The 27,665-nt window shown below is 50.7% G+C and overlaps 1 protein-coding gene across 5 annotated transcripts in view; it reads left to right on the forward strand.

Moving 5' to 3' along the window:
• DENND3 (DENN domain containing 3) overlaps positions 1 to 19,144 on the forward strand; it is a 68,201-nt gene extending 49,057 nt beyond the window's left edge. For 2 of the 5 annotated variants that reach the window (XM_017895121.1, XM_017895123.1), the window contains exons 15-23: positions 714 to 884; positions 2,187 to 2,316; positions 4,810 to 4,917; positions 9,827 to 9,966; positions 13,934 to 14,100; positions 15,174 to 15,307; positions 17,221 to 17,348; positions 17,425 to 17,562; positions 18,928 to 19,143. In XM_017895121.1, the coding sequence (XP_017750610.1) occupies positions 714 to 884; positions 2,187 to 2,316; positions 4,810 to 4,917; positions 9,827 to 9,966; positions 13,934 to 14,100; positions 15,174 to 15,307; positions 17,221 to 17,348; positions 17,425 to 17,562; positions 18,928 to 19,128 (1,317 nt within the window). In that variant the 3' untranslated portion in view covers positions 19,129 to 19,143. Of the gene's footprint in view, positions 1 to 713; positions 885 to 2,186; positions 2,317 to 4,809; positions 4,918 to 9,826; positions 9,967 to 13,933; positions 14,101 to 15,173; positions 15,308 to 16,798; positions 16,881 to 17,071; positions 17,349 to 17,424; positions 17,563 to 18,927 lie in introns of those variants that run through there. The other 3 variants (XR_001889750.1, XR_001889749.1, XM_017895122.1) reach the window with 3 other exon arrangements.
• The last annotated feature ends 8,521 nt before the right edge of the window (positions 19,145 to 27,665 follow it).

Genomic DNA, 27,665 nt, shown 5'->3' on the forward strand with positions numbered 1-27,665 from the left:
ACATTTTCTAGTCACAGTCGGACCTGGTTCATGTAAAACATAACAAGTTTATTTTATAACAATTAAAAAATCTTCAGTTTTAACATCCTACTTTAAAGGTAGTCATTTTCCCTGTCGAGGAAATCTGAATTTCATTCCGATTCATCTTACGTCTTATAGTTGTTTTCCCAGATTTAAGGGGACTGTAAGAGGCGTGTCAGATACCCGAGTGTTTTATGTGATCGCCTGCTGAGTGGTCATAGAAGCCGGAAGGGCAGTCAAGCCACAGTCGCAGCCCATAGCAAATGCTCGGCCAGTAGATCCACCTCTTGCTGTTGGCCTTCAGTTTCTTCTTTTCTCCACACCTGCTTTGCCAGACTTCCTTCTAGAATTCCAAAGAAAGGTAAATAAGTACCAGGAAAGGGAGATGGAAGTAAAAAAAAAAAAAAAGCGGGAGAGAGAAGTATTTCAGGATGTGAAAGAATGCGCCGCCTTCAGACACTGGACGAGCCCAGCTGTGTGGGTGCGTGTAGGTGCTGCACCCAGGCGAATCCTACCTGCCGTCCACGGGAATACCGCCCCTCGCCCCGGGCCCTGCCTTCCGCGTGCCAGCAGGGTTCGTGCCTGCAGCCCATCTGCCTCTTCATTCCAGAGCCCGCTCTGCCTCTGTCTCTGGTTAATCCACGTGTTCTCTGAGTGTGACCTTCCTAACTCTTTCTTTTCTGCCTCTGCAGGAGGTCAGGAGCACCTCTACTGCATTTCTGCTTAGGAGAATACCCGCTCTAAAAATCAAAGTGGCGTCCAAGAAAGAAGTCTTCGAAGCCAACCTGAAGACTGAGTGTGACCTTTGGCACCTGATGGTGAAGGAGATGTGGGCTGGGAAGAAGCTGGCCGATGACCACAAGGTGGGAGGCGCGGGTCCCCTCTGCCCTCTGTGTGGCTGCCCCGGGGCCTCTCACCGCCTGCGGGTCCTGTGGCGGTCCTCAGCTGTGAGTGCTCGGGGCCAGGTCTGAGTCTCCTAAGCAGAGTGAGTTTGTCGGGCACCATCTTGACAGAAGCATTGAAGATGTTGTGGTCTGTGTGGCCCAGCGAGAGGTCTCCTGGCGTTAGGGAAGGGCACGATGAGAAGACGCAGGGCGGTCTAGGCAGGTGTGGGTGCTCCACTGCCCGCTCCGGGCTGGCGACGTCCCAGAGAGTGGGGCTGGGGGCTGGACGGCGCTGGTGCTGTCCACACCCACAGGCCGGAGTTGGGTGTTTTGGGCTCCCCTGCTCTGAGCGACTCTTCACGGTCACAGGATTTGGAATTTGGCAGGGGCAGTACTGCTTTCCTTCCACAGGGTTAAGATGATTTTCTAGGGATTGTTGTCCCTTAATTTACTTTGGGCCAAATTGATAGCTTTGATGATATCAAATGACAATTGCACCGTAATGAAGGGAACCACGGGCAGGTGGTGTGTAGGGGAGGCATCCACGCTGCTCAAGGGCAGGACAAGACAGGAAGACACCTTAGAAAATGGGCAAAGGCCATGAACGTGGAACTCATAGAAAGGGAACAGCTCACCAGGTTATGAAGAGGTGCATAGCCCCACTACTCCTCAGAGAAATGCCGGGGACGATGGCACCCACCACAGTGGCAGTGCTAGGAGAAACAGGCGGGGCCACAGCAGGAGGGCTGCTGTTGTTACAGGAAGTTCCCGGTCACAGGGCGGAGGGTGACTGGGTCCTGTTTAAGATCCCAGTGCCCTGTGGCTTTTGGACTAGCCATCTGATGCTATACCCACTGGTTTACAGAGCATAAACCAGCATAGTCAAACCAAAGCCCGTGGGCCTGTGGACTGTCTTTGTAAGTAAAGTTTTACTGGAACACAGTGCTGCCTGCTTGTTTATGAAAAGTCCCTGGGTGCTCCCGTGCTGCAGTGGCAGGCAGTGGGTGATCTCAGCTGAGACTGGCCACAAAACTTGAAATGCCTCCTGCCTAGCCCCTTCTAGAAAACACTGGCCGAGCCCTGGTATAAACAATCCATATTTGTCTTAACTAAGAGAAAAAATATACGATATAAGATCCAAATTCATCGGTGATTTAAACTCTTCATGTCACTTTGAAAAAATGCGTTTTGGAAGGATTGTTCCGTGTGATGAGACAAGGTCGCCAGTGAACTGATCTTAGCGATTCTTGCTGTTTTGAAAGGCACGTGTTTCTGTTCTAGGACCCTCAGTACGTCCAGCAGGCGCTGACCCACGTCTTGCTGATGGACGCTGTTGTGGGCACGCTGCAGTCACCAGGCGCCATCTACGCTGCCTCCAAGTTATCCTACTTCGATAAGATGAGGAAAGAAGGTAAGATATGCTCGTTCTTAGCGTGGATCATTGTCCTGATTACACACCTGAAGTGATTTTATCTGGTCGATGTCTGTTTTATCAAGTAGAACCGAGCCCAGGTCTCCCGGTTTTGTCTTTTATATTTGTAATTTACTTTCGAGTCGCACACGTTGTCCGGCATCTTTCCTTCCTTCACTGCACAGTGCACCTTGGAGCCCCCTGCTCATCCGTCCAATTGAGGCACCTCGTCGTCTGTGTGTCTGGATAGCATTCCAGAGTACACTGCAAGCATTTGTGGTGATTCTTAGTTGCAAACAGCAGCCTTTCCTCCGGCTGGCTGAAGCCCAGTAGAAACCTGTGGGAGGCTGTGGAGCGGCTCCTGGAATCTCTGACTGGCGGGGAGCGGGTGTCTGGGGCTTGCAGTTAGGAACGCACCTGCTGAGAAGCTGGGCACCTCTGCAAAGCCAGCCCGTTGACTGATGGGCTTCACCGCTGCGTGAGTGAGCAGAGGCCCTGCACGTCAAGATCCGCCGTCTTCTTGATTGGGGTCAGCTGTCCCAGACAGGAACCCTCTGGCCATCCTGTAGATGTGGATCTGGCTCTCGGATTCTGGAAGCCACAGGGGCTGCTGCTGGACTCCCATTTCCTTCTCGTGAAGGTCTCCAAGCCGAGGGTTTTCTGGTCTTTTTGTGACTGAGTGATAGACATTGTTCGGGTGAAGGACGTTTGGTCTGTCCCTTCATCAGTGAGTGAGCGCTGGCGTGGTCTCCGCGTTGTGGCTGCTGTGGGCACTCATGTGCAAGCTCTGGTGTGCACACCTGTTTTCATTTCCCTTGGGCATAGATCTAGGGGACTCTGGCTTTCTAAAACGTTGTCCCAGAATTAGGAACAAACGTCACTTACGTGTTTATTCGCTTGGGTACAGTTTGCTCTCTTTGTGGCGTCTGTCATCAACTGCAGGACCTCTGCCACTCTCTGGGCGCAGAATCCCTCTCCCACGTGACCCGGGGGACCTTGAGCTGCAGCAGCAGCCAGGCCCAGGTGCCTGTGTTCCTGCCAGGCCGGCCGAGTGGCCGAAGGAGTTTTTGTCCAGCAGTCCTGGAACCAGACATTGATTGCTCTTTTCTTTCTCTTGGGAACAAAATCAAACAACCGCCCTACTTCAGCGGTTGATCTCATTCCAAACTCATGACTAATCTCTGTCGGGCGTTTACAGGAAAGCCTTCGAACGCCTCTGCCAGCAGCGCATGACGGCAGAGGGGAGCTGCCACGCTGGTGTCACTCGGTGTGGTGCGCTGGCTCCTGCGCCCGCCTCACAAATCCGGAAACATTCTCCCGTGGGTAAAGCTCATGACACATGAGCCTGAGCTTAATTTAGTAGCTTATGGGCAACTCATGATGGAAGGTCTCCGACTGTACGGAATTAAATAATAACCGAAGGTGTCATAACCCGAGGCAGGAGCTGAAGAGGCATTGGCCGCGGCCAGTTGGCTTTCACTGCAGCTCGGTGGAGCCCGCCAGCCTCGCGCGGAGTCCTGCCCAACCCCCTGCTGACAGTGTGATCCTCCGTCGATCACGGATGTGGATGTGTGTCAAGGTTCTTCATCTTTCTTTTCTCAAAATGGGGATAACGGGACCAGTCTCTCAGGTTGTCGTGAAAGTAACAAAATGATGGAAGAGAAGCACTTAAGGGGCAGGCCCTGGACAGCGGGGACTGAGGAAGTCCTTGATGCAGGAGGCCGAGGCGCCCGCAGGGGATGGCAGGAGAGGCCGCAGAGCAGGCTGGCCCCAGGGGCCTCCAGGCAGGAGGCCGCTTGAGGTTTTGCCTGGAAACATGGGTTGGATTGGATGGCAAGAGGAGTGTTAGGATATCCTGAGGAGCAGTGGTTTTGAACGGGGGCGACGTTGCACCCCTCCCTGCGGAGAGGCATTTGGCAGCGCCTGGAGATACCTGTGGTTGTGTGTGAGACGCTACTGGCATCTTATGATGCTCAACATCCCACGGCACCCAGGATGCCGGGCATTCGCCCACAGCCAGGATTATCCAGCCCCACGTGCCCCTGGTTCTAGGTTGGGAAACTGCGCCCATGGGTTAGGTCTCTGGGTTTCATCTTGGGAAGCCTTTGTTACTGAGGAGAATTTTATGTTTCCGCTTTGCTGGGCATTGTGTCATGTTTGGGGGTAGCAAGCAGATGGGATGGCTCAGGAGCAGAGAAGAAGGCTGTGTTTAAACAAAGGCAGCTCGAGGCATGGGGCATGGAGGCGTGGTGTGGACACAGGTGGGGGGTGCGCCTGGCCACTCACTCGCACACCAGGTGACAACCAGGAAAGGAGGCCGAGAGTGCGTGACTTTCTTTCAGCGCCCCGGGTCCAAGAGAGTTTCGTCTTCACAAATTAGGAAGTTTTACCTGCAAGCTGATACTCTGCAGAAATCAGAGTGCGTGAGGCTGTTGCGTCGCGTCCATTTCCTCGAGGCCATGACAGTAACACTCCAAGTGTCTTGTGTTTCAGTGCCCATGGCACTTCCGAAGGCAACCGTGGAGACACTGAAGCATAAAATCAACCCCTCGGCGGGGGAGACGTTCCCTCAAGCGGTGGACGCGCTGCTCTACACGCCGGGTAAGGCCCCTCAGCCCGCCCCTCGCTGCCAGTTTTCAGACACCCTGACGTGCTTAGGTTTGGGTTCAGGGTCAGCCCTGAAGTGAAAGGGGAGCCAGTGTCACGGGATAAGTGGGGACAAGGTGCCTGTTGCTTTCTGAGGTGAAGTGCTGAGTGACAGGTGTGCAGCTGGTCCGACCACTCTGTGGACTTGGCCTCATGGTGACCGGAGCCTGAGAGCCCACGGTTGATGGAAATGGCGCCAGCAGTTGGGCTCCCACCCCAGGGCTGCCGTCCCTCACCTTCTAGAGCAGTCGACGGTCACACTAGCTCTTTTTTTTTTTGAGATGGAGTCTTGCTGTGTCACCCAGGCTGGAGTGCAGTGGTGCAATCTCGGCTCACTGCAACCTCCAACTCCTGGATTCAAGTGATTCTCCTGCCTCAGCCTCCCGAGTAGCTGGGACTCCAGGCACCCGCCACCATGCCCAGCTAACACACTGGCACTTTCTAAAGCACTCTTGCTCACACTGTTTCCCCAGAAGCTCTTAATCGGCTCCTTTTGTCATTGTGATAAGGTGATAGCGCCTCAGATGTTTGTTGTCATAGAAACTGGAATGACAAGGAGCCTGTGCAGCCCTAAGTGCCTGCCAGTCCCTCTTCTCCGTTGGGTGCGGCTGCACCTGCACCTGCCTACTCTGCTTGACTTTCCTGGGACCCTGCATGCCGCATCAGGGTGGTGGCAGGAGAAAGAAATGGGCGCGGCCAAGGGTCTTGGTATAAACAAAGATGGCTGTCATGTTGCACGTTTAAACTGTGGAAAACACTTTAATTCTGGCTTACGGAGAATGCAGCACGGAAGCTTATGTTGAGGGTTCATGGTGTGGGATGACAAAGGAATACAGTTCTAGGCAGAAAAGATTTTTATTTTTTGTTTTGTTTTGTTTTGTTTGACACGGAGTCTTGCTCTGTTGCCCAGGCTGGAGTGCAGTGGCGCGATCTCGGCTCACTGCAAGCTCCGCCTCCTGGGTTTACACCATTCTCCTGCCTCAGCCTCCCTGGAGTAACTGGGACTACAGGCCCCTGCCACCACGCCTGGCTAGTTTTTTTTTTTTTTTTTTTTTTTTTTTGTATTTTTTAGTAGAAACGGGGTTTCACCGTGTTAGCTAGGATGGTCTCGATCTCCTGACCTCGTGATCCGCCCATCTTGGCCTCCCAAAGTGCTAGGATTACAGGCTTGAGCCACTGCGTCCGGCCATATTTTTTATTTTTTTGAGTCAAGGTCTTGCTTTGTTGCTCAGGCTGGAGTGTAGTTGTGCAATCACGGCTCATTGCAGCCTCGACCTCCTGGGTTGGGTTCAAGTGATCCTCTTGCCTCAGCCTCCTAGGTAGCTGGGACCACAGGCTTGTGCCACCAAATCCAGGCACGTGCCACCAAAACCAGGTGATTTTAAAAAATTACGGAGTTTTTAAAAAAGGATGGGGTTTCGCCATGTTGCCTAGGTTGATCTCGAACTCCTGGGCTCAAGCGATGTCTCTCCGCCTTGGCCTCCCGACGCGCTGGGATTACGGATGTGAGCCACTGCTCTCAGCCCAGAAGGGATTTTTAAAATCGTCACTTTGTTTGTTGCATCTGCGTCTGCAGGTGTCAGCCGTAGGCGTCACCCCTTGTCACACGCCGTGTCTGCGGCTTCACAGGGCACCTGGCCATTCACACACATGCTCATGCTTCCGGTGGGCAGAGAAGCTGTGTGTGAAGCGATTTCCCCATAAGAGAGTTTTTCTCTCTTCACGGGATGCCAAGAAACCCAAGAACGCCATAGACCCTGTCTGAGGAGCAGGCAGCGTCATCAGGGCTGCCACGCGTGAGGCCTACCCAATGTGTCTAAGCCGGGCTCCTGCTGACTTCGCCAGAGATAACTCCACAGACTGAGACACTTTGGCCGTGGCATTTGAATGCATGGTATTTTTAGGTCCCGGTTGGTTTCCATGAAATGAAACTCACTGTGGACTTCCCGTTGTGATGGGCGAGGAGTTCAGGCGGCTTCCCCTCCAGGAGCATCTCAAAGGCCTGCAGAGAGCGTGCCAAGCAGCGTGGAGAACGGGGAAGCCGCCTTTTCCTGTGGCTGCCAATTCTGGAAGGGGTGGCTGAGAAGCTGGTAGCCGAGCAGGGCTTTTGCAAGCCTTTTGGGATTATAGGGAGAAGAGGTGGTCAGGCCCCATCAAGAAGGGGGAGTCTTGTGACTCCCGTTAGCTTGGGGCTGGGTCTCCAACAGGTTCCGAGGAGTGAGGAGAACCAACCCGCAGGCCCTAAGGCCACAGGTCAGCCCAGGCTCTGCCCAGGGGGAGCGCGCCCCTCAGGGCAGTGTCTCACCCATCGGAGCAACAGACCACTGGAATCGCACCCCAGAAAGACGGGGAGGCCTGCCCTTCTGGACTCAGGATGGAGGCAGCTCCGCAGGGCCGGGGCTCGCTTGAGTATCCTCAGGGGAAAGGTGAAACCTCGCCCCTTCAGACCGCACCGGGATCAGGCCCAACGAGGCTGAAATCTAAATGCGGTGGTAAAAGCAGGCAAATGTGAACAATGAAAGCAAGCAAACTTCTAGGCGATAGGGTAAAAGAATATTTTCATGACTTTATGGTAAAGAAAAAATTCATAAATTGTATATAAAAATGCTAACCATAAAGGAAAAGTGTTGAATTTGACTATATTAAAAGCAATGATTTTATCATTTTTATGTTTTCTGAGACAGGGTCTGGCTGTCACCCAGGTGCAGTGGCGCGATCACACCTCACTGCAACATCTGCCTCCTGCACTCTAGCGATCCTCCCCTGTCAGCCTCCTGATTAGCTGGACTACAGGTGCACACCACTTTGCCCAGCCAATTTCTGTCTATATATTTTTTTGTAGAGATGGAGTTTTGCCATGTTGCTCAGGCTGGTCTTGAACTCCTGAGCTTGAGCAATCGGCCGGATTTGGCCTCCAAAGTGCTGGGTTACCGGTGTGAGCCACCACAGCTGGCCTAAAGCAATGATTTTTAAAAAGAAGACACTTTTTTTTCTCCTTTCAAATGAGCTGGTTTAATTGATGGTGATACAGAATTGAGGGTAGAAGACCAAAGAGCGCCCTCTGGCAGGCTTCTGGGCGGCTTTACCTTTACAGTCACAGCTCAGGTGGGAATGACAGTGAGACGCCACTAGAGATGTCACGTGACGTGCCACTGTCAGATTTTTAAAGTTTATTCTTGAATGTGCAATAGGCTCCAGGGCAACGCTAACTCTAGGTGAAGATGGCAAAAGCTGTCCTGGCAGGGATGCAGGTGTTGAAACAGGAGTGGAGTCCAGGCCGCCACCGCCCAGGCACAGGGAGCACGTGCTTTCCGCCAGGGGTCTTAGTTCCAGCTGTGGCTGGGCCTCCCTGCGGCCTGTGCTTTCGGCCTCTTGAGGTTCTGGTCCGTTTTGCTTTCTGCTGGAAGCCTCATCATCCCTGTCCCTCTCCTGGGCCTGCTTCTTGGGCTGTCTCGGAGGCTTCTTGCCATCTTCATGGCCGGACGCGGTGCCTACGGCCCGTTTCCCAGACCCAGCCACAGGAAATGGACAGAAGACACTTTTGAGAGATTGCAGATGTAAGTTGCAGATGGGGAAGGGTCTTTAAAATGGTTGCTGCTAAAATCATTGTGTTTAATATAGTCAGATTCACCAGTCTTTTGCTTTATGGTATTTTTATATGTAATTTATGAATACAGCACCATGGAGTCAGTTAGGGGCTCATATCTAGAACACCAGGACAGCTGGCTGGGCGTGCCTGTGGTCCCAGTAAGGCGGGAGGGTGGCCGGAGCCCCGGAGTCGGAGCCTGCGGTTTGCTGTGATCGCACCTATGAACACTCCTGCATTCCAGCCTGGGCAACATGGCAAGACCTCGTCTATTAAAAAAATAAATAGGCCGGGCGCGGTGGCTCAAGCCTGTAATCCCAGCACTTTGGGAGGCCGAGGCGGGCGGATCACGAGGTCAGGAGATTGAGACCATCCTGGCTAACATAGTGAAACCCCGTCTCTACTAAAAAAAAAATACAAAAACTAGCCAGGCGAAGTGGCGGGCGCCTGTAGTCCCAGCTACTCCAGAGGCTGAGGCAGGAGAATGGTGTAAAAACCCGGGATGGCCAGAAGCTTGCAGTGAGGCTGAGATTCCGGCCACTGCACTCCAGCCTGGGCGACAAGAGCGAGGGACTTCCGTCTCAAAAAAAATAAATAAATAAATAAAAATAAAATAAAAAAATAAATAAATAAAGTAAAAATAATAATAACAGTTACAAACTAGGGGAATGAGACACAGACAATTCCCACAGGAGGGCATGGGGATGGCTAGTTAAAGCCATCAGGCTCATTAGCAATTAGAGAAATGCACTTAAAGCACAATTTAAAAGCCAAAAGCTCCACACCCTTAGAATGGCCAAAATTAAAAAGATGGACACCACCAAGTGTTGGGAAGGATGTGGAGCCCACGGCACGCGAGGGTGAGGGGGTCGCCATGGCCCCTGCCGCCATCTCTCCAGCTGCCTGCCCTCCCTGCCTCCCTCCCTCTGTGCCCACCTGCTCCTCTTCCGGTTCCCTCTGCCTGGCTGTTTTCTCTAGTGAATGATCACTCAGCCGGCAGCTCCTGGCTTAGCAAAGCTCGCGGGCATTCGGCTCTGCATCCGCCTGTGGCTCTGTGCCTGTCTGTGTGGCCCCCTCACCACCCAGCTGCCCCCTCTGATTCTGAGCTCCCAGAGGGCAGGGCAGCCTCTGCCTCGGCACATCTTTGTATGTCCAGCACCTAACATGGGCCTGGCGCTTAGGCGGGTCCAAGAGACACCTGAGTAATGGCACCAGTCACCTGCTGCTACAGCAAAAGCATTCCCTCCTAACAGTTTTGGGCTGCTCTCTCTTCTTTAGGGCATCTTGACCCAGCCGAAAAAGTTGCAGACGCTCACCCCAAGTTATGGTGTGCTCTGAGCGATGGCAAGGTGACCGTGTTCGATGCTTCTTCCTGGACCATCCACCAGCACTCCTTTAAAGTGGGCACTGCAAAAGTGGTGAGTACATGAAGTGTCAGGAAAGAAGCCTCTGGATTCATGTGATTTCTGAAACCTAAGTGTGTTCATCCATATTCGACAGGAGGATACAAACTATTCCACAGCATCACTCAGTTTCTGTAAACAGGGGGTCTTAACTTTTACCTAGAGTTTTTAAATTAAATGTAAGCTTGTTCCAACCTTCTACTTACATGTCCTTATTGAAGGAGAAGATAATGGCTTTGACTTTCTCATCTAAAATAGATTTCAGGCCCCCATCTAAAAACAGATTGCGGCCGGGCACGGTGGCTCACGCCTGTAATCCCAGCACTTTGGAAGGCCGAGACGGGCGGATCATAAGGTCAGGAGATCAAGACCATCCTGGCTAACACGGTGAAACCCTGTCTCTACTAAAAAATACAAAAAAACTAGCCGGGCGAGGTGGCGGGCGCCTATAGTCCCAGCTACTCGGGAGGCTGAGGCAGGAGAATGGCGTGAACCCGGGAGGCGGAGCTTGCAGTGAGCCGAAATCGGGCTGCTACACTCCAGCTTGGGTGACAGAGCAAGACTCCATCTCAAAAAAAAAAAAAAAAAGTAGATTGCAGGGGCTCACACCTGTAATCTCAGCACTTTGGGAGGCTGAGGTGGGTGGATTGCCTTGAGCCCAGGAGTTTGAGACCAGCCTGGGCAACAGAGTGAGACCCCATCTCTACAAAAATCAGCCGAGCATGGTGGAGCGTGCCTGTGGTCCCAGTTACTTGGGAAATGAGGCAGAAGGATTGCTTGAGCCCAGGAGGTCGAGGCTGCAGTGAGCCAGGATTGCACCACTACACTCTAGCCTGGGTGACAGAGCCATACCCTGTCTCAAACAAACAATAATAATAAAATAGATGTCAGTTCTGTGAAGTGGAGCCATTGTGGTCTCTGCCTGCTTATTAGGGGCCTCACTTGACCCTTTGGGAACAATTTCCTTTTTTTTTCTTTTTTGAGACAAGATCTTGCTCTGTTGCTCAGGCTGGAGTGCAGTGGTTCAATCACGGCTCGCTGCAGCCTCGACCTTCTGGGCTCAAGTGATCCTCCCACCTCAGTCTCCTGAGTAGCTGGGACTACAGGTGCCCGCCACCATGCCTGGCTAATTTTGTATTTTTTGTAGAGATGAGGTTTTGCCATGTTGCCCAGGCTGGGAACGATGTCTTCCATCCCGTACAGCAGCACTAAGGTTCCCATGGACCAGGGCCTTAAAATGAACCTACAGAGTTTCCTGGGAGCCCTGGTGTTTCCTGGTGGCACAGTGGTTACTGGGTCTCTTTTGGACCAAAAGAGGAGACAACTGCCTCTGCAGTGACTTGAGTGTTATCCACCTGTCCCCATGTGCCAGGGACGAGGGTCCAGCAAAACTCAGTGTCCACTTGTCACACATTGGGCCTTCCATTTAGAGCAAGCTTGTCCAACCTGTGGCCTGCAGGCTGCACGTGGCCCAGGAAGGCTTTGAATGAGGCCCAACACAAATTCGCAAATGTTCTTAAAACATGATGAGTTTTTTTGGCAATCTTTTTCCTTTTAGCTCATCAGCGATCGTTGATGTGAGTGTATTTTATGTGTGGCCCAAGACAATTCTTCTTGGCTCAGGGAAGCTAAAAGATTGCATACCCCTGATTTAAAGCAAGTTTGAATTGTTTCTGATCATTTTAAAACAAGTACAACCGTTAATACATTTTTAGTAATGTGTCCTTGGCAGTGCCATGGTGTCGCCTCCTCCATGACCGTGGTATCCTGAGTGTGGAAGCTGGGATTCCTGCCCTGCTCATCCCTCCAGGCCTCCAGCGGCTCCTCCTGCCTCCAGACTATCATTTCTTGGGGATTTTCCCTGTTTGCTTGTCAGAGCTGTGAGCTGCCCCTCCCTGCAGATCTGTGTGCGTTTCCCTGTCGCCCGAGAGGCCGCCGAGTAGCTCCCCGTGCTCTGCGGCCCCACACTCCCCCGCACCGTGGGCTGCACGCCCTTTGTCCATGTTTCTTCTGTTCTTGCTCACGGATTTGCAGATGATTTTCACATTTAAATTGCATTTTATACTTTGCAAAATATTTTTGCATCTACACTGTCCTCCTATCCGGTGGGTTCACCCTCCGAGCAGCCACTGCATCATGGGATCTGCCGAGAAACTCTCATGCCTTATTCCTTGAGCATGATAGGATTTATTTTTTTTCCATGTTTAATGTGAAAAGAACACTCCAATGGAGTATGTATCTAAGTATATATTAGGCATTGGTTGGTATCTTTTTTTTTTTTTTTTGACAGGGTCTCACTCTCATTGCCCATGGTTGGAGTGTAGTGGTGCAGTCACTGCCCACTGCAGCCCGGACCTCCTGGCTTAAGCGATCCCCCTGCCTCAGCCTCCCGAGTAGCTGGGGTTGTAGGTGCGCACCACCACAGCCGGCTAATTTTTGTATTTTGAGTAGAGGTGGGTGTCACCATGCTGCTCAGGCTGGTCTCAAACTCCTGGGCTCAAGCAATCCTCCCGCCTCAGACCCCCAAAGTGTTGGGATTACAGATGTGAGCCACTACACTCGGCCGTGGTATCAATTTTGATGGCTGTGTTCCCTTGTCTAAAAATAATGTGGCAATCCATGGTACAGTATGTGCTTGCAAAACTGCTATAAAACAAACACTGTGAATTCAAATACATACCACCAAGAGGGTGGGACCACTCTGAGATACCTGAATAGCAAACTTTACATGTTAGCAAGGTAATAAGAGATTGCTAAGTCATTTCCTCCCATATTCAAATCATGAGTCTCAGATGATAAATAAGATCCATGATACAGTAAAAATATTGACAAAAGTCTAGTAATGCTTTAGACGAAACAAAAAAAAAAAGGAAAATTAGGGAAATTATTTTTCTAAATTTAATTTTTTTCAGCTCATTCTTAGTTATAAGCACGTCAAACCTGGGCGCAGTGGCTCGCGCCTATCATCCCAGCACTTTGCGGGGCTGAAGCAGGAAGATTGCTTGAATCCAGGAGTTCGAGACCAGCCTGGGCACCATGGGGAAACACCATCTCTACTAAAAATGCCAAACATTAGCCAGGCGTGGTGGCGCATGACTGTAGTCCCGGCTACTCGGGGGGCTGAAGTGGGAGAATCGCTTGAGCCCGGGAGGCTGAGGCTGCAGTGAGCCATGATCATGCCACTGCACTCCAGCTTGGGTGACAGAGTGAGATCCTGTTTCAAAACATAAAAATTGAAATTAAAATTTAAAAAATTCTGATTTCAAAAAGTCTAAAAGCAATCATTGTGTTGACTTTGCTTAGCCAGAAACCCTGAGCACACCCTCTAGACACTGGGAGCACTGCCAGTTCTGCTCGTTCATATATAATCGATCTCATCATTTAGAGATTCTGTATCTGCAAATTCGACTGCCTGCTAATATTTACTTGTAACTCCCAAAACAGATACTCGTGGTATTTTCTTGGCGATCCACAGACATGCATGTGCACAAAGTGGGGAGAAACTTGAGTCGCCTGATGGGTATTTTCTGGGCCAATGGGTGTCCTTTCCTTGGCCTGATTGGTGCCACGGTTTTCACATGTTTTGCTTTTTGTTGGTGATTTTGCCATTTAAGATAGCCTCAAGCATCAAGCTCCCTAAGCACGAGGAGGTGTTGATGTGTCTTGCAGAGAAAATGCATGCGTGAGATGAGCTTGGTTCAGGCCGCAGTGACAGTGCTGGCAGCCGTGGGTTCCGTGTTAATGAATCAACCATACATAGTCAATGAGGTGTCTGTAAACAGAGCACGCAGAGAACAAGGTTATGCACTGATGGGTGGATGAGAACGTCAGGGCCAGAGGCTCCCAGGACCCTGAGCCGGCGTGTCCCCTAGGAGCAGTGGCTCCATATCAGCTAATTCAGCATTTGCAGTAAATGTATAGAATATGACTTCACCAGTATCGAGACTGACTGATTTCTCACATTCCCGTGGCCTCCCGTTAGAACTGCATTGTGATGGCCGACCAGAACCAGGTGTGGGTTGGCTCGGAAGACTCCGTCATCTACATCATCAACGTCCACAGCATGTCCTGCAACAAGCAGCTCACAGACCACTGCTCCGGTGTCACGGATTTGATTGTGCAGGATGGACAGAGGGCACCCAGGTGCAGGTGGGCTCTGCTGGGGAGAACGGATTATTTGGCTCATGGGTGGGCAGAGGGTACAGCGGGTAGGGTTCCCAAGGCTCATGCCCACAGGGGCCAGGTGGGGCATACAGAGTGAAGTGGATCTGGAACGAGGAAAGCTGGGTGGTGTCCTCGGTCCGCTTCTGCTCACGGGTGCGGAGAACCCATGAGACCAATGGGGGCCAAGCGTGGTGATGAAGGCTCCACACCTGGCCTTCCTGCTGAGCTTGCTGTGGGCATGGTGGCCTGGGGCAGCCCCGAGAGGGCACAGCCTCCCAGAGGAGCGCCAGCCACGGTGTCAGAAGCCTGGACTCGCCTGGGAATCGCCTGAGTGCTCAGTGTTGGCCTTGGGCTGCCCGTTTGCTGCCGTGTCCCACAGTGGGAGCAGCAGTGGACACAGTGGGCATCTAGGGAGATGGGAGGAGGAGGTGGGGTCTCCTCAAGCAGAGGCCCGTGGTGGGGAAGGTGCTCAAGGCTGCCCACTTGGTCCAGGCAGCCCCAGCCCTGAGGGAGGGGCTCCACTCCCCACTCCTTTTTCCCCTGACTCAGTGTCAGGGGTGCCTGTGTCAGGCCCTGTTGGGGTGGGAAGGCAGGTGCTAGCCTGGAAACAAAGCTGGCTCAGGAGGTGCGAGGGTGGCGCGGGGTGCAGGCTCGAGCCCAGCCCCACCCCACAGCCACCTGCACCTGCAGCCAGCCCATGTCACCTGAGAGCTCTGAGGAGCGTGCTGGCTCCCTGGTCCCTTGTGACGAGGTTCCATTTCAGTTCATGGTCACGTCGTGGTTCTATGACCAACACCTCACTGAGCCTGCAGCCTGCGGTAGTGGGAGAGGTGGATGTCCCGAGAAACCCGCCTTTTTCTGCCGAGTCAGTTACATTTGAGCCATGCCTGGCTGTGGCCGCATTCACAGTATGTTTGCATGTTATTATCATATTTGCAGGTTATCCATGTTGAGCGCATTTTCTCTCATGGCGACTTGGTTCTTCCCTGGGTTAAAACTTGCGCATGTTTTCAAGGGCCTGAGTTAAAGGTGTGTGGGTGTGTGTTTTGTGCCCCCAGCAAGGTGTACTCGTGCAGCATGGATGGCACGGTGCTGGCGTGGAATGTGAGCACACTGCAGGTGACCAGCAGCTTCCAGCTGTCGAGTGGTGGCCTCACGTCCATCAGACTGCACGGCGGCCACCTGTGGTGCTGTAAGTCCGGCCCCTGCCCTCAGAGCGGGCAGCCTACCTCCCTGCTCTGGGAAAAGGATGCTGAACGAGAGCAGAAAGCCTCCTTCCTTTGCTTCACGCCTTTCCAGTCTTTATTTTAAACTTGGGCTCCCTTTCTGTGGCCGCAGAAACCTTTACTCCACCTGCACTGCTGCTCCTGCGGGTTCCCCAGGCCTCCCTCAGCTTTTCCACCCGGCGGCTGACGGGACGCCTGCCTTGCCCGGATGCACCACTGCTCTGCTGCCCCTCACCTTGGCTTTCGCTGTGCCCTGCTCTGGGGTTGAAGCTGGCCCAGGTGTCCCCCGGAGTAATGGCTGCTCCTCTTGGGAGGCCTCTGTGTGCGTCACGTCTCCACACCTGGGGGCAGCTGGCAAGCCCGTGCCCTGTTACCCTCGGCCGCTTGGCACAGAGCTGCAGCCTGGGACTCTCCGTGGACCCAGACTGGGCATTTTGCCAGGGGGTGACGGGAGGAGCAGGTGCTTTGCCTGGCGGCTGTGTCTGCATTTCTGGACACCCCAGAGCACGGAAGTTGCCTGCACTTTGAGGTCTTCCTCGGCCTGTGCCAGGTTACATGAGTGACGGCTGGAAATACATTTTCTTCTTTGTAATGGACGCATGTTTCACATATAGTAAAGCCTGCCAAAAAATGCTCAGTTTGTTGTGTTTTGACAAACATCTAAACTACATAACCATGAAACAAATCAAGATATGCAGCGTTTCCATCACAGCTGAAAGCATCTGTGCCCCTTTCCAGGCCATGCTCCCATTCCGGGGATACAAGTGCTCTTAGTTCTGTCACTCTGAATTTGATTTTTACAGAACTTTCCATAAATGGACTCTACAGTATGCCTTCTTCTGTATCTGGCTTTATTCAGTCAGCAGAATGTTTACAGTATTCATCGCTGACGTTCTGAGTATCAATATCAATAGCTCGTTCCTTCTTGCAGGGTAATATTCCATTGTGGGCGTATGGGACAACTTGCTCATCCTTCCCCTGCCCCAAGTGGGCACTGGGTTAACTCTGCTTAACTGTTTGAAAAACTGTCAGACTGTTTTCTGAAGTGGCGGCGTCAGCTTCCACCCCACCAGCAGTCTCAGGCTTCGTTTCTTCACATCCTCACCCAAACTGGTTCTCACCTGTTTTTACTGACACCATCCTGGCAGGAGTGAAGTGGTGTCTTGTGGTTTGGATTTGTGGCTCCCTCACGGCTGATAGTGCTGAGCACTCTGTCATGTGCCCGGTGCCCACCGATGCCTCCTCTGGAACAGTGCCCGTGCAGGCCCCTGCCCACCGTTCCGCTCACTTTCAGGGCCAGTGGCGACGTGGTTGGGTGCCAGCCAGCAATTGTCCTTCTTCACCTCATCTGTTGTTTGTTTTGTTCTTCCTTTCTTGCCCTCTTTTGTATTGAATATTTTTATGTTCAATTTAATCTTCTTATTGTTTTTAAGCATTATTTTTGTTTTATTTTTCAGTGGTTGCTCTAAGAATTGCAATATGCAACCTTAACCCGTCACCCTCCTCCTTAACTAACCATGCTACTGCTTCACGGATAGGGTAAGAAGTTTACAACAGTATCAACTGTGGTAATCCCAATAATATATTCTTTACAATTTTTTGCTTAAGCAGTCAATGATCTTTCAAGAAAATTAAGAAAAACTAAGAAATTGCCCATATATTTACCTTTTCTGGTGAGCCTCATTTCTTCTTAAAGACCCAGGTTTCTATCTTGCATTTTTTCCCGGTAGACCTCACCTGTGCGCACCTCAGGCGCCATGTGGCACATGGCGATCCCCCTGTCACCACGCTGGAAAGAGCAGTGGGCCCGGCTCCGGTGCTGGCCTCTTATGTTGCCAGTGGCGCTGCCTAGCCCCATCCTAGCGCCTTCCTTCCTCAGGCACGGGTAACAGCATCATGGCCATGACAACGAATGGATTCCTCTGTCAAGAATTGAAGATTGAGGAGATTGAGGAGAACTTCAAAGACATCAGTACCTCCTTCCTGGCCTTCCAGCTCCTTCCCGAGGTATCCCAGCAGGGCCTGTGGGCCTACCATGCACGTGGCCTGGGGCCCACAGCCCACACCGTGCCCTGTGTTTCAGCAGGAGCAGCTGTGGGCGGCCTGTGCAGGACGCAGCGAGGTTTACATCTGGAGCCTGAAGGACCTGGCCCAGCCCCTGCAGAGGGTGCCCCTCAAGGACTGCTCTGAGATCATCTGCATGATCCGGGTGAAGAAGCAGGTAGGGTGGAGGGCCCACCACCCCCTGCATCCCCTCCAGGTCTCACTTGCCCTGACTGCGTCCCCATGCTCCCGAGAGCCAGCCGCATGCCCTCGTGCCCTCCTGCCTTAGCCTCTTAGGCCCCCCTCCTAACAGGCATGCGCAGGGTTGGCGCCAGCGGGCCCACAGGTCACCATGTGCTGGTTTCATGGTGTGGTCCAAGCACTCCACAGTGCATTCCCCCAAACTGGATGGCTTCAAATGACAGAATTTAATTTTCTCACAGTTCTCGATGCTGGAGGTCCAAAACCAAGGTGTCATCAGAGCTGCTTCCCTCGGGGGTTCGGGGGGAGCGTGCACTCCAGGCCCTTCTCTCCGCCACCCGCTCGTGTGGCCGCCATCCTTGGCGTGCCCTGACTGTGGACGTGGCACTCTAATCTGTGCCTGCGCCACACGGCGCTCTCTCTCCGTGTGTGTGTCTCTTATGGGGATGCTGGTCATACTGGATTAACCACATCTGAACTATCTGCAGACTCTGTTTCCAAAGAAGCTCACATTCTGAGGTTCAGGGAGGACATGGATTTGGGGGGACACTGTTCAACCCATTAGAGTCTGCCCTCTGGCCCCCCAAATCCACATCTGTCCCACATGCAAAACACACCCCCTCCGTCACTGCATCCCCCGAAGTCCTAGCCCATTCCAGCATCGGTTCTGAGCCCCAGATCTCCAAGTGAAGCCAGTGCCCTCCGATGTGGGTGAGCTGTGGGCGGGTCCCACCTGGGGCAGAACTAACCTCTTCCACTGTGAACCCGCGCAGCTAGAAACAGGCTGTCTCTTCCCAAAATACAAGGCTGGGCCAGGCAGAGGCTAGACATTCTCATCTGCAAAGGGAGAAATTGGAAGGAAAGCTGGACTTCCAGGCCCCGAGCAAGTCTGAGACATGGTGGGGCGGGGGCGGGAGAGGGGAATTCATTTAGCATTTTCCCCCATAACTTAATCGGGATATAATTGGCAAATAAAATTATACATATCTAAGGTATACAAGGTGATATTTCGATATACATTGTGAAATAATCACAAGGTAATTACCGTATCTGTCACCTCACACAGGTGACTGTTTTTTGTTTGGTGAGAACACTTAAGATGCAGCCCCAGCACCTTTCCAGCATGCAATGCAGTCTTGTTCCCTAGAGGCCCCTTGGCCATTAAGTTCTAGGCCTGAGAAAGGTCCTCTGCACCTGCCAGGTGGCCCTGACCCTCAGGCGGCAGAGGCCCTCTCCAGGAAGGCCGTAGATTTGGAGGCACACGCGTCAATTCCGGGCAAAGCCCTGGCATGCCCGGGAGGGGCTTCTTTCCCCGCTGACCACTCCTGTTTCTCCCTGGCAGGTCTGGGTGGGCAGCCGAGGGCTGTGGCAGGGAACACCCAGGGGGAAAATCTACGTGATTGATGCTGAGACGAAGACCGTGGAGAAGGAGCTGGTGGCGCACATGGACACCGTGAGGACACTGTGCTCGGCCGAGGACAGATACGTGCTGAGTGGGTCGGGCAGGGAGGAGGGGAAGATCGCCATTTGGAAAGGGGAATAAACATGGCTGAGCCTGCCGAGTGGAACCTGCCCTATGTGTGGGGATGGGCTGCCCCCTAGAGCCCGCCAGGAGCAGAAGCCTGGAGGAGTGGCGGGACAGGGCAGCCCAGGCTCAGTGTGGAGCCCGCTTACCGTGTGGCCAGCTACAAGACCCATGGCCATGCACCTGCTCTCAGGCCTTCGGGCACCCTGGTTACACTGCACCAGGGGCGTTTCCTGTGGGGGTGTGTCTCAGGCGGGCAGCTGCGTCTTGTTTGTGATAACCTCTGCTGGGAGGTTACTTTGTGTGTTGCCTAGAAAGTTCTGGAATCCACAACCAGGGGCTGGCACTGAAGCCAGCAGCTTGGCCGAGTCACAGGTGACCCGTGGCTCTCACATCTCTGGTTTTACCTTTCCTTACTTCATTCATTCACTCACCCAGTCCTTATGAGTCACCGAGGAACACCGGGCTGGGCACATGACAGTGAGCCGGGGAGAACATGTGCTGGGCAGGCCTGGGTTCCATGTTGATTCTGTGTGATGCAAATAGAATCCCGGCCAGTGTTGACTGAAATGGAAAGGGCACTCTGATGCCTTCGATGTTTTCCCCTGTGCTTCGGAGAGATTCCATTAGGAGTGATTTGTCATGGAAAGGCCCCAAATGAGCCGGAATTCATTCAACAGACTGTGATGCCGTCCCTGCCTCTGCTTTAGAAACCTGAATTAAATTGGGGCAAAAAAGTATTTCTCTTGACCCAGAAATATTTTAATAGAATTTAAGTTCTCCTGCCGTATTTCAAACAACAGAAAAGAAAGCTTGCTTTAGGGTGCTGGCACTGCTCACAACGCCAACCAAAAGCTTACCCCAAGTCCCCATCACTGATGCAGAGGTTCTAGAGACAATCACCTGGTAACATTTCTATGATTTGTTCTTGGAAGATGTGTGTACATCAGCTGTTTTCAAAGGACAGCCCTTAGCATTGGATGTGACTGTGACATCTGAATTAAAAGTGCGTGAATTTTGTCTACTTCTTGAGGATTGCTTGCACAGATGAAGGGGTGCTTTCTCCGCATGGCCGAGGAGGGCATGGCTGGAGAGTGTGGCAGGGTTGCCTCACTGTCTCTGCTGTCCGCAGCTGTCTGCATGTCTTGGAGCGATACTGTGCCATCCCCCAGAAGGCAAGGCAGAGGCTCACAGACACAGAGCTGGCTTCTGTCGCCTGCGTTGCTGCCGCTGAGCTGCAGTGTGAGCCGAGGCGTGCATAGGACTGGGAGGAGCTCTGCAGTTATCTGCCCTGGAACCTTGGTGGATTCTGAGAGACACAGCCTGGGGTCACGGGCACGGCAGATGCACTGGGGCCAGATGGGAACCTGATCCAGGCCTAGCTGCAGATCTGGCCACAAGCCCTGAATCCCCTGTAAAACGGGGGTGGTTCCTTCTTGCAGGCCCCACATGGAGACCGACAGGGGCACACTGAACACCCAGTCTGTTGCTGAGCTCCCAGGAACATCTCAAAGAATGCTCCATCCTGGCCTTTGTGCTGGGCCCGTGAAAACATGAAGGGAGGAGAAATGAGAAAGTGATGGCTCCTGTTGCGGGTTGAATGGCACCCTCAAAAACATATGTCCATGTCCTGACCCCTGGCACCTGTGAATCTGACCTTACCTAGATAAAGGGTCTTTGCAGATGTAATTAAGGATCTGAAGATGAGCCCCTCCTGGATTCTGGGCGGGCCCTAAATCCAGCGACAAATGTCCTAAGGAGGAGAGGAAAAGACATAAGGAGAGGCCACGTGAAGACAGAGGCAGGGGCAGGAGCGATGCAGCCACAAGCCCAGGAGCCTGGAGCCATGGGGAGCTGGAAGAGACCAGGACGCTTCTTCCCCCGGAGCCTTCAGAGTGGGGGTGGCCCTACCGGCACCTGGATCTCAGACTTCTGGCCTCCAGAACGGTGAGAAAATAAATGTCAGGTGCATGAGCCCCACCACCACGCCTGTTTGCAGTGTTTGTTCTGGCAGCCACAGGAAACTCTCCCAGCTCCTGTGTGTTGCCTGTGTATTGCCTGTGTGCCCCGGTCAGGTGCTGTGCCAGGGGCTTTAGGGGCACTGTTGTGTATGACCCTCAGGACCCTGTGGCATGGAGAGGATCGCCCCCATTTTACACCCAGGATACTGTGGCCCAAGTACTAAGAACAAAGCAGAGGTTGGGGGCATATACTCCTCCCTCCAAGAAGGCAGGGCTGGCCTTCGAGAGGCCCTCAGAAGCTGCTCTTGCCCTGGCGTGCAGCCTTTCTTTCCTCCAGTGCTCTCACCTTTAACAAGGCACTGGGAGGGGCTGAGGCTGGCGGTCCTGAGATGTGTTAGCAGCAGCCCCTGGCCCATTCAGGGAGGATCCTGGGATGAGGGAGGGGGTAAACTCACCTTACTTTGGTGGTGGAGAAGAGTAAGTCGCACTAGCTCTGCATCTTTCCCTGAGGGCCAAGGGGGCGTATTCTGCGGCTCTAGGTGCTGGGCCAGCAAACCACTGCTACGGTTCTGCTGGGTCTAGTGGTGGGCATCCGGAGCTAGGGGCTGAGGCCTTGTGTGCAGAGGTTGACAGGAGGCTCAAAGGAGATGGAGTAGGACAATGGTGCAGGTAGTGGGGCCTGAGCATCACTGACATTCCCACAGGGATGGCTACAAAATTAAATATTAAAAAAGAGTTACCAAAAAAGACAGGAAAGCAGTGACAGTGGAACAAAAAGCCAGATGTGTCAAGTAGAAAATAAGTAGCAAGATGGTAGACTTCCACCTAACCATATTGATAATTACATTAAGTGTAAATGGATGCAACACTCCAATTAAAAGGCAGAGGCTGTCAAACTAGATCTAAAAGGAAATCCAACTATAAGTTGTCTACAAGTGACTAACTTGAAACATAAAAACACAAATGAGGTAAGAGTAGAAGGATGAAAAAAGTTTTAGGCTGGATGTGGTGGCTCACACGTATAATCTTACCACTTTGGGAAGCTGAGGCAGGAGGATCACTTGGGCCCAGGAATTCAGGACCAGCCTGGGCAACACAGTGAGACCCCCATCTCTATACAAACTTTAAAAAATTAGCCAGATGTGGTGGTGTGGACCTGTAGGCCCAGCTACTCACGGGGCTGAGGTGGGAGGATCGCTTGAGCCTGGGAGGTCAATGCTGCAGTGAACTGTGATCATGTCACTGCACTCAGCCTGGGTGACAGAGTGAGACCCTGTCTGAAAACAAAGAAAAAGTTTTACTATGCCAACAGTAAGTATTAAAAAGCTGGTATGGTTATATTACTATCAGACAAAACATACTTCATGGTATACTACAAGAAACAAACAGGGAAAGCGTAATAATAATAATGTCAATTCATCAAGAAGATGAATGAACTAATAATAGAGATTTAAGAGTTATGAAGCAAGCACGGTAGAACTATAGGAGAAAATAGACAAAATCCATAATCATAGAGATTTTAACACTCTTCTTTCAGAAATTGATAGAAAAAGTAAATAAAAAATTAGCAAGGATATAGATTTAGCAACACTGTCAACCAGCCTGACCTGACATAGAACACTACAGCCAACAACAGAAGAATATCCATTCTTTTCATTGCACAGGGAACATTCATCAGGCTGGATCATATGCTGGGATCAAGCTGGATCACATGCTGGGCTATAAAATAAATTTGAAGACTTAAATATTATAGACTATGTTCTCTGACCACACAGAAATGGAATGGGATATCAACAGTGATAATATGCCTAAAAATCCCAAAATTAAAATTTTGTTGGGAAATTAAACAACATACTTCAAAATAACCCATCAGTCAAAGAAGAAACACAAGGAAATTAGAAAATATTTTGAACTGAACGATGGTGGAAACACAGTATATCAGAATGTGTGGGGTGCAGGCCAGGCATGGTGGCGCGCGCCTGTAATCCTAGCACTTTGGGAGACCAAGGCAGGAGGATCCCTTGAGCCCAGGAGTTCGAGACCAGCCTGGGCAACACAGGGAGATGCTCTCTCTTCATTTTAAAGAAAATTAAAACCAAAATGTATGAGATGTAGCTAAGGAGAACAATTATAACTTTAAATGCCTCTATTAGCAGAAAGGTTTCAAATCAGCTATCTAAATTTTAATCATAATGTAGAAAATAAATGCATATTAATAAAATAAGTAAAGGAAGGTAATAGTAAAGACCAAAACTCAATGAAAGGGAACACAATCAGCAAAGGCAAAAGTGGGTTCTCTAATTGATAACCCCTATCAAGGCTGATCAAGAAAAACACACCCGCGCACAAATTTCACTCTAATGTCAGGAATGAAATGCGATGCAGATCTTACATACGTCACAAAGATATTATGAACAGCTAGTTTAGATAAAATACGCAAATTTCTTAAAAACAACTTTATGAAACCAACACAAAGAGGAATAAAATCTGAGGAGTCTTACGTCTATAAAGGCAATTGGTTTGTAGTCAAAAATCTCCCAGAAAGACGAGCTCTCTAGGCTCAATCGCTTTCACTAGTTAATTCTAATAAACCCTTAAGTACGGTATAATAGAATTTACAGAAACCCTTTCAGAAGAATAGAAGAGGAGAGAACGCTTCCAAACTCATGTTAGGAGACCAGCATGAACCTATAGTTGACAAAGATCTTAAAGGAAAATACAATTATAGATCAATTTCCATCAGAAATATAGATGCAAAATTCCTTGGGTATCTACCCAGAGGAAAATAAGTCATGATATGAAAAAGTCACTTGCATGTGCATATTTATAGCGGCACAATTCGCAGTTGCAAAAATATGGAACTAGCCCAAATGCCCATCAATCAGCGAGTGGATAATGTGGTGTATTTACATCATGGAATACTACTCAGCCATAAAAAGGAATGAAGTAATGGTATCCACAGCAACCTGGATAGAATTGGAGATCGTTATTCTAAGAATGGAGAACATCATATGTTCTCACTGATATGTGGGAGCTAAGCTATGAGGATGCAAAGGCATGAGAATGATACAATGGACTTTAGGGACTCAGAGAGGGAAGGGTGAGACGGGCAAGGGATGAAAGATTACACATTGGGTACAGCGTACACTGCTTGGGTGATGGTACACAAAAATCTCAAATCGCCGCCAAGGAACTTATCCATGTAACCAACCACCACCTGTTCCTCAAAAACTTCAATTAACAACAAAAAAAGGGCCGGACACGGTGGCTCACGCCTGTAATCCCAGCACTTTGGGAGGCCGAGGTGGGCAGATCACCTGAGGTTAGGAGTTTGAGACCAGCCTGACCAACATGGAGAAGCCGCATCTCTACTAAAAATACAAAAAAAAATTAGCCGGGCGTGGTGGTGGGTGCCTGTAATCCCAGCTACTCGGGAGGCTGAGGCAGGAGAACTGCTTGAACCTGGGAGGCAGAGGTTGCGGTGAGCTAAGATTGTGCCATTGCACTCCAGCGTGGGCAACAAGAGTGAAACTCTGTCTCAAAACAAAACAAAACAAAACAAAAACCACAGATGCAACATTCTTAAACAACATATTAGCAGATTGAATCCAGCAATATTTTATTTATTTATTTTTTGGGACGGAGTCTTGCTCTGTCGCCCAGGCTGGAGTGCAGTGGCACGATCTCGGCTCACTGCAAGCTCTGCCTCCCGGGTTCCCGCCATTCTCCTGCCTCAGCCTCCCGAGTAGCTGGGACTACAGGCGCCCGCCACCTCGCCCGGCTTTTTTTTTGTATTTTTAGTAGAGACAGGGTTTCACCGTGGTCTCGATCTCCTGACCTTGTGATCCGCCCACCTCGGCCTCCCAAAGTGCTGGGATTACAGGCGTGAGCCACCGCGCCCAGCCAACAATATTTTTAAAGGTTAATGTATCATGACCAAGTGAGGTTGCAAAATGCAAGGTGAATTTAACATTCAAAATTCAACCAATGTAACTTAACATATCAGTAGAACAATGGAGAAGAGCCATAACGATCATCTCGATAGACACAGAAAAAGGGAACTTCCTCAAATTGATAAAGGGCATTTAGAAGAAACCCACAACAAGCATCATACTTAATGGTGAAAGACTAATTGCCTTCCCCCTAAGAATGGGAACAAGGCAGGGATACTCACTTTCCCCCTTACTATTAACATTGTACTAGAGATTCTAACCAGGGCAATAGGGGGAAAAAAGGCATAAAGATTGTACTGGTTCAGCAGAACATTGAGGGGAAAAAAAAAGATGATTGTACTGGAAGAGGCAAAGCCGTCTTTATTAGAAGACAGCAAGACCATTTATATAAATCCTAAAGAATCTATTTTAAAACTAGAATATTTTCTAGTTTTTTTCTATAAGGTACTGGATACAAGGTCAATATACAATCTTGCATTACTATATTCTAACAGAAAACAACTTGTAAACTTTTAAAATACAGTAGCATAAAAGAACACATTCAGTAGAAATAAATTTAATGAATGATATAAAACACTGAAAACTCAAAAACATTGCTCAGAGAAAATGTTAAAGACCAAAATAAAAGATATACCATTTTCATGGACTGGGAGATTAAATATTTTAAAGATGTTAGTTATCTCCAAATTGACCTGATAGATTCAATTTAATCCCAATCAAAATGCTAACATAATTTTTAAAAAAGAAGTTGAGAATTTGATTATAATATATATGGAAATGCAAAGTAGAATATTTAAGATAACCTTCAAAAAGAAGATCAAGCCAGGTGGGATGGCTCAAGCTAGAGGACTCGTATACCTTTATGCTTTACTAAAAAGCTATAGTAATTAAAATAGGGTAGGATTTGACATAAATATAGATAATTAAACCAATGGAACAAAATGTAAGGTCTAGATGCACAAGCATAAAGTCAGTTGACTGTACAAAACAGAAATTCCAAGACAATTCAGTAATGAAAGTCTGCTCAGCAAATGGTGCTGCAATGACTGGATAAATTTATGGAAAAGGGAAGCAGCTCAACACTTATCTCACTACACATAATTTAACTCAAGGTGGCTCACTGACCTAACTGTAAAGCTAGAAGCTCTAGAAACAAGCATATCTTTGCCACCTTGGTGCAAAGATTTTTCTAGAGAGCACACACAAAAAAAGCTAAACACTAAAGAAAAAACTGATAAATTAGACTTTATTAAAATATTAAGGAAAAAAGAAAATATTTGCAATACTGCATCTGACAAATAATTTTATCCAAATATATAAAGAGTTTTACAAATCAATAACAAGATGAACAGCTCAATTTAAAAATGGGCAAACAAGACCGGGCACAGTGGCTCATACCTGTAATCCCAGAACTTTGGGAGGCCGAGCAAGGCAGGAGGACTGCTTGAGCCCAGGAGTTCACGACCAGCCCAGGCAACATAGGGAAACCCTATTTCTACCAAAAAAAAAAAAAAAAAAAAAAAAAGCAGGGCATGGTGGTGTGCACCTTCAGTCCCAGCTACTCAGGAGGCTGAGGCAGGAAGATGGCCAGAGCCCAGGATGCTTCAGTGAGCCATGATCAAGCTTGGGCACTCCAGCCTGGGCAACAGAGGGAGACCTTGTTTCGAAGAAAAAAAAGAAAAAAGAAAGAAGTCATACCCTGGAATGCGAACAGCTATTAAAGAATGCAGTTGGTCTACATGCAGGAACAAGGAAAGTTTAAGATATTTTGCTAAACAATAAAAAACGTAGATTGCAAAACTCTGCATAGTGGTCCAAATTTCGTTTAAAAAAAAAAATTAACAGTAGTGTGGAGACAAAGAAAGATGTGAAGACTGGCCAGGCGCAGTGCCTCACGCCTGTAATCCCAGCACTTTGGGAGACCAAGTGTTGAGGCCAGCGGATCATTTGAGGTCAGGAGTTCGAGCCCAGCCTGGTCAATATGGTGAAACCCCATCTCTACTAAACGTACAAAAACTAGCCGGGTGCGGGCGCCAGTAATCCCAGCTACCTGGGAGGCTGAGGCGGGAGAATCGCTTGAACCTGGGAGGCGGAGGTTGCAGTGACCTGAGATTGTACCATTGCGCTCCAGCCCGGGCGACAAAGTGAGACTCCGTCTCAAAACAAAACACACACAAAAAGACTGCGGGTTGGGAGGCCTGGGGCACTGACTCTCTGTCTTGGCGACTTCTTCTTGCCCTGTGATGGCCGTTGGGCACACAGGGCTCATCCTTGGTGAGCATCCTGGAGAAAGGCCAGGAAAGGGGCGCAGCGCCGGGCGTCCGCTCCTAGCCTGGTCGCTCGGGGGCGCGTTGGCGGGGTGCAGGTCTGGTGTTCGCTCAGGCGGGCCAGGCACCCGCGCCAGGTGAGGCAGCTAGGCGGGCGGAGACACACGCCCCTGGCCCCTGCCCCGCCGTCTTGGCCGCCCATGACCTGCGGGCGGGGGTGCTCGTGGGGTGCCTAGCCCACCTCCCTGCCCACAGGCACTGGGCCCGGGCGGCCACAGGGGTGCGGGGCTCCCGGTGTCTCCGGCTCCCACTGCTCCAGGCCCGCCCCGGCGGGGAGCGTCTCCGTGGCCACAGCGGGGCGGTGGCCGGGCGTC

The sequence above is a fragment of the Rhinopithecus bieti genome, unplaced genomic scaffold (genome assembly GCF_001698545.2).
Source record: "Rhinopithecus bieti isolate Rb0 unplaced genomic scaffold, ASM169854v2 scaffold_25940, whole genome shotgun sequence".
Classification (NCBI taxonomy): Eukaryota; Metazoa; Chordata; class Mammalia; order Primates; family Cercopithecidae; genus Rhinopithecus; species Rhinopithecus bieti.